The 7074-nt window shown below is 35.6% G+C and overlaps 1 protein-coding gene across 1 annotated transcript; it reads left to right on the forward strand.

The window, feature by feature from the left end:
• The first annotated feature begins 640 nt into the window (after nucleotides 1-640).
• Nucleotides 641-6810, forward strand: LOC132046912 (BEL1-like homeodomain protein 2). The gene is made up of 5 exons (XM_059437745.1): nucleotides 641-1060; nucleotides 1319-2648; nucleotides 3376-3754; nucleotides 5104-5164; nucleotides 6191-6810. Exons 2-5 carry the CDS (start codon nucleotides 1364-1366, stop codon nucleotides 6767-6769), a joined length of 2304 nt encoding a protein of 767 aa, XP_059293728.1. The 5' UTR covers nucleotides 641-1060; nucleotides 1319-1363; the 3' UTR covers nucleotides 6770-6810.
• Nucleotides 6811-7074: the final 264 nt, after the last annotated feature.

Below are 7074 nucleotides of genomic sequence, written 5' to 3' on the forward strand. Positions count from 1 at the left end.
AATTGTACCTTCGGCAAACTAAAGTTCATTTACTTAAATAGTAAGAGTTATCTTCTTGATGAATCACTAAACTCCTCATGAACGTCATTATCTTCAGATGTTAATAATTGGGTAATTAAACAAAATGAAGAAAGTTAAAAATAAGAAAGCGCACGCAATTTAGGTTCCATAAATGGAGTTTAAATTTTATCTTCTCTGTAAAATTAGTTAATACAATTTCTCATGTTAAAACCACCAGCTGGTATGGAAGATTGTTAACTTGGAAAAATGATGAGTAAACTGTGAGAAACATCCAATTTAAACTGTAAATATTAATTTTTACACCATCTTTTTTCTGTTATATTATTATCTTTTGCTATTCTCTTTGCATTTATTCCCGAAAGTTTGGTGACCATATATAGTCACTTATCCCATCAACATCGTGGTTTGCTCTAGACTAGGAGGTTAAATCTGTCAATTTAAAAACCCACAAAATAATTCAGGTATTTATATCTTCGTCCATGGACTAAAATCAAGTCAGTTTAAATTTTATTTGTCAAGCAAGGAAATAAATAAATTGAAACTAGTAGTGGTACACACTTAATGGAATATAAAATTAGTTGAGTGAAAAAAGAGAACAGCGACCTCTTCCCTATTTTCTCCTCTCTCTCTCTCTCTCTCTCTCGAGGGTGTGTTGCTTTCTATGAAAGAGAGAGAGACTCTCACAACACACACAGACACAAACACAGTTATGTGTGATTTTCATATATCTACACACATAAAACCACAATACATGTCACAGTTGAAAGAACTCCATCTTCCTTTTTAAAATATTTTATATTGCTGCAAGATAGTTCAACTCTTTTTCCAGAAGGCGATTGCAGAGACATACATACAGAGAAAGGAAAAAAGAAAAGAGGAGAGAAAGAGAAAGATAAAGAAACGACAGCCTCAGAAACAACAGACAACAGAGAAATAGAGAGAGACACTCACACAGCTTTGGCTTTCAAATCCCACGAAGAGAAAACGATATCTGAGAACCCTTTGTACCCCTTTACCGACCTACTGCAATTCTTATGAGGTTTGTGTCTACATGAATAAAGCTGATGAACACTTTTCTTTTCTTTTTTTCTTCTGAAATTTTTTAACAAAAACTTAGTATAACAATTTTTTTTAAAAGAAAGAAAAGTCTTTTTTCTCTCCCTCACACCTTACTCTTTTGCCACAATTATTATCTTTTTCAATCTCCTGACAATAATTGTATCCCATGATGTCTTTTTTTGAATTATTTTAATGATTATATCCCGGTTTTAACTATCTCATGTCCGATCCATGGTAGACACATGAGCAGAAAAGAGATGATGAAGAAGAAGACAACGCTGCCATGGGTATAGCAATAACAACAACACCTCGTCCATGTGATACGTCTCATAATTCAAAGGTTCAAAAATATCAAATTCATCAAGTCTCGGAAAATCCCAATTCTATGTCCCAAGATTATCATCATCACAGTCTCTTCAGTTTCCCAAATGGGTTCGAGAGAACACAAGCCGAACAGCAGCACCAGCAACAACAGCAGCAACACATGGCCGCGCAACAGATCCGTCGAGATAAATTACGAGTGCAAGGGTTCGAACCCGCACCGTTTGAAGAAGAAACGAGTGGTCTTCCAGCAGTTTATGAGACAGCTGGAATGTTATCTGAAATGTTTAACTTCCCTCCTGGAACCGCAAACGCAACTGAATTATTAGAAACTCAATTCAATCCGAATTATAGACAGCCCAACCCGAATCCACGACCACAACAAATTCATGCCACGGCCATGGGGAACGAGTGGTTCGGGAACAGACAAGGTATGGTAGTAGGTGGAGGTGCAAGTCATCCATTTGGATATGCAAAAAATCATAGTACTCCTAACAATCAGAGTATTAATGCAGCCGAGTCCATGCAACTTTTCCTTATGAATCCAAAGCCAAGGTCACCCTCACCATCTCCTCCTAATTCAAATTCCTCTACGCTTCACATGTTGTTACCGAACCCATCATCTACTTCAACACTTGAAGGGTTTCCCAATCCGACTGAAGGATCTTTTGGTCAATTCATGTCATGGGGGAACGGAGGAGCAAGTGCCACCACCACAACCAATCATCATCTCAATACCCCAAATGCAATCGGAGGATTAAACGTCGTAGAAAGCCAAGGACTTTCTTTATCTTTGTCATCTTCGTTACAGCACAAGGCCGAGGAATTACAGATGAGTGGGGAAGCTAGTGGAATGTTGTTTTTCAATCAACAAGGAGTTGGAGGAGGGTCTAGTTCTGGACAATTTCGATACAAGAATTCTAATATAGGTGGATCAGGAGTAAGCCAAGACATTCATCAAGTCCATGTTGGGTATGGGTCTTCATTGGGAGTGGTCAATGTGTTGAGGAATTCCAAGTATGCGAAAGCTGCCCAAGAACTGCTGGAAGAATTCTGCAGTGTTGGGAGAGGCAAATTCAAGAAGAATAACAAAGCATCTTCCACGAACCCTAATTCGAACCCTAGTGGTGGCAATAACGGTGGCGGTAACAATGAATCTTCACAAGATCTACCTCCTTTATCAGCTGCTGATAGGATTGAGCATCAGAGAAGGAAGGTCAAACTTTTATCTATGCTTGATGAGGCACGTATCCTATCTCTCTCTACTATGGGTCAATGCCCAATCATTGTTGTTTATTTAGTCTGTTTAATTAAACAAAAAAATATAAGGCATTTTTAGTGGAATATTATATAAACGAGGATTAGAAAAGGCCGGCTATAGGGGATTAGATTTCGTCATTTAAGTTGATTGAGTTTGTTGCGTTTGATTACATTCTATTCTAATTAATAATTAAAAAGTGATTCGACGGTTGAAGCAGTAAGCTACATATTAGATTTCCGGCGAGTAGAACAATTAAGTGATCTGAGACTACCCTTATATGTGGGAAAGCACAGATTTATATGTTTCATTTTCTTTCATAATGTTAATTAGCTAGTAAGCTACCGTAGGACTAATTGCAAACAAAACCTTTAATGTCAATCATAGTTGGTTTAAGTTGACTTTAATTTTAATCTTTACGTTCATTTCTTTATGCAAATGGAGTACTAAGTAGCACATATTTATAACGTGTTGGCCGTTTTGATAGAAAGCCAAGCAATGCAAGGGAACAAAGCACAACTAGAATACATTTTTTTCACTTCACATCAACAATCATTTCAACGGACTACTATGTTCACGTCTCAGCTTTCTACCTCATCTTTTCTTTCTCCTTTTGTTCTTCCTCCTCTTCTTTTTCTGAATTAGATCTTGAATTTCTCTTTGTTTCTTGATGTAACGTCTAAATTATTTTTTCTTATATTATTTGGAGCAGGTAGATAGGAGGTACAATCATTACTGCGAACAAATGCAGATGGTTGTAAATTCGTTTGATCTCGTGATGGGTTTCGGTGCGGCAGTTCCCTATACAGCACTTGCACAAAAAGCCATGTCAAGACACTTCAGGTGTTTAAAAGATGCAATAGCAGCACAATTGAAGCAAAGCTGTGAGCTGTTGGGAGAGAAAGATGCAGGAACTTCGGGATTGACTAAAGGAGAAACTCCGAGGCTTAAGATGCTTGAACAAAGTTTGAGGCAGCAAAGGGCCTTTCACCAAATGGGAATGATGGAACAAGAAGCTTGGAGACCCCAAAGGGGCTTACCTGAACGTTCTGTCAACATTTTGAGAGCTTGGCTTTTTGAGCATTTTCTCCACCCGTACGCCTATCTCTCCCTACTCTATATGCTACATTATGACTTTCAGGTGTATAATAATGATCGCTTATAATATTTTTTTATATTATCAAAAGATAACTACTGATATACATTCATGAAAATGAGAGAGATTATTTGCCATAAATAGTTAAATTTTATTGATAGGTCAAAAAAATTACTCCGTTGTTATGTGTAAAAGATAAGTCTTGTTTGTCGAGAAGATAATTAAGAAAATAGAAATGTGCTCTTTTTAACGGTTTAAGCTTTTACATGATTGATCACACACTTCAATAAGTATAAATAATTATTTCACTGTCAATGTATTTAATCTGTTGTAGTAAGCAATTTTCTTTAATTCTCATTCTCAAGGTGCTCTTTTTAACAGTTTAAGTTTTTAAATAAGTGATCACAAATTTCAATAAGTATAAATAATTCTTTCAGTGTCAATGTATTTAATCTGTTGCAGTAAGCAATTTTCTTTAATTCTCATTCTCAAGGCACTAATCCACTTTTAAGCAACTAGTACTTGTTATCTTTTAAGTAATTTCATAGTGTATGAAATCTTTTAAGTTATTAGTGTAATATAGTTAAAGTCGTACATGCTTCCGTTGACTGTAATAAAGTCTAACCTTTTTCAAAACCCCAAGGGTTAACACCGATGGAATCTGAATCTTCCTGCTATTACTGTATAAACAAAAGTGCAAAGCCCCATTATTATGGAATTATGAAGAGACAAAATGAAGCTTCACACCCATCAATCAACTTTTGTTAGTCTAACACACATTTCGAACATCTCTTTTTTAGATTTTCCTTTTTACTTTTTCTTTCCCTTGCCATGTCTGAGTTTAAATGAATCTTAATTAAGTGTCCTTTGAAATTTGATGATAAAGTAAAATTTACGTCCTTTACTTTTTTTTACTTTTTTTTTTCCTGTACAAGCTCTTTCTCCTGGATCCAATGCACAACTAGTGCTGACATAGGCATGAATTTGAACAATAAGGAAAAGAAAAAGAACCTATTCATTAAGCTGACATTGCACAGTAACAATAATGATGATAAAAGCTAGCGAGCTAACCAAAAGGAAATGGTAAAATATAATAGAATCTATGTTTGTATCTAATGAAATGAATATTATGAAAAAGATGAGTGCATGCAGTTGTTTCTGGCTTTACCTCTGTGATTAGTGACAGAGAGGTACTGCTACTGCTGTTGGTTCTTGGATTGTCACGCCCATGCAGAGAAAAAGAAATTGAGAAAGAGTCAACACATCTACGGATGAAGAAAGTTTAGACATCTCTTTATACAGATTTGGTAATAAATCTGATAGTTTTTTGTGGTTTGCTTTATCTCAGGTATCCAAGCGATGCTGATAAGCATCTGTTGGCAAGACAGACTGGTCTCTCCAGAAACCAGGTTCGCTCATCTAATCTAAAATAGCCTGTGCTTTCCCTTTCAAATTTTCTTATTCACATTATGCATATGCTACACTTATTGTATTTTTCTGGGAAATTAAGGAGTAGTACTTAACTTTTCATCCCTATGATTTGAAAAAAACACAACATATGAGTAAATATTCTTCTACTACTATACTATTAAATTTAAGAAGTAATAATTCCTTAACTTCTAATGTAAAATTAATTAAACGGAAGAAAACATCAGTTAAATTGATTTTACACCTATTTTCTGAAAACTTTCATCGATACCATTCGATTTTTTGTTTTTGTTTTTAGTGATAGCATGGATTTAGGTTTTAGTTCTCCATGGCTTTGTTTTTCTTTCCCTTAGGGCACAACAAGAACATTTTTTTCTTTTGTAGCATTTCTACAAAGACATAAATTCTAGATTTGTAAAACAAAATCTAGGAATAATAAGTGCAGAAACAAAGTAGCAGTAAATTTTTACACGGGGCATTAAAATTTGTAGCTCTGTTTATCCATGGTCGCTCCTTACCTCTTTTGTCTGATGAATGTCAAACCTAACCACATGTCTATTAATTAAATGCGATACATAGAGATCTCATGGGGTTTCTCTAGGTCATTGCATGTTCTCAATTTATTGACACGCTGACTGACCTCTTCACTGAAAGATGAATCAATAGTAGTAGTGGTATTTACTCTGTGGAACTTTTCTATACTGCTTACTCCTTTCACATCATCTCATTCTTCCCAATAATGTTTCCTTATTCAACTATGTGGTTATTATATGCTCATAGAAGTTAAATTCTCAGTTTCAAAGTATTGAAATTAGTAGTATAAAGCTTGACTGCGTGAAAAAAAAAAAAAAACAAATTATACTATGAGTGTAAATTTATCTTTTATAACAAATTACTATTTGCACTAGTCGTGAGAGTAGTTACCTGCAATCATTGTTTGATAAATGTCATAATGGGAGTTAATTAATGATGCAATTTTGTGTGTATGTGAATGTGCTATTTTTCAGGTATCAAACTGGTTCATAAATGCCAGGGTGCGGTTGTGGAAACCGATGGTAGAAGAGATGTATCAACAAGAGGCCAAAGAAGAAGAGGGAGATGATAATGAGAGAGAGCAAAGCCAAAGCCAAAACAGTGGCAATAATGCACAAACACCAACGCCTAATATGAGTAACTCTTCTTCTACTAATATGACAACAACTACTACAACAACAGCCCCTACAACTACGACAGCACTAGCTGCCCCTGCAGAGACAGGAACAGCTGCCATTGCCATAACAGTTACCTCAAGCAAAAGATCCCAAATCAATGCCCATGATAATGACCCTTCACTTGTTGCAATCAATTCCCATACTTCCTTCTCGGAAAACCAAGCATCTTTTCCGACCAACATTCATAATCCCGACCCCGCCGCTTGCCGTCGCGGCAACTTTGCCGGTGACGAAAATAATTATGGGACCACCCCAAATACTGATAATATGGGATCCACCATGATAAGATTTGGGACCACCACTGGTGACGTGTCACTCACCTTAGGGTTACGCCATGCAGGAAATTTACCCGAGAATACTCATTTCTTTGGTTAATTAAAGATTATACTGCCATAGTAATTAATTAGACCGAATTTGCTTTTTGTCATAAATTCCATAAGCTTTATGTTATCAAGCGAGCGCTATGAGATATTTACGTTAATTGTATAGTAGTAGTAGTACTACATTATTAATTTTCCACCAGTTTTTGGTTTTGTTGTACTTATAGTGATTGTACCTTTAAGATGATATGAAAGCTGATTTTGGACAATAAAAACCGTCCCAATAAGACAGTATTTTCATATTTTTAGGTTATTTATTATTGGGTTTGGAATCTTCATAGAAGCGTACAAAACTCATAC

This window comes from Lycium ferocissimum, chromosome 2, assembly GCF_029784015.1.
Source record: "Lycium ferocissimum isolate CSIRO_LF1 chromosome 2, AGI_CSIRO_Lferr_CH_V1, whole genome shotgun sequence".
In the NCBI taxonomy this organism is placed as follows: domain Eukaryota; kingdom Viridiplantae; phylum Streptophyta; class Magnoliopsida; order Solanales; family Solanaceae; genus Lycium; species Lycium ferocissimum.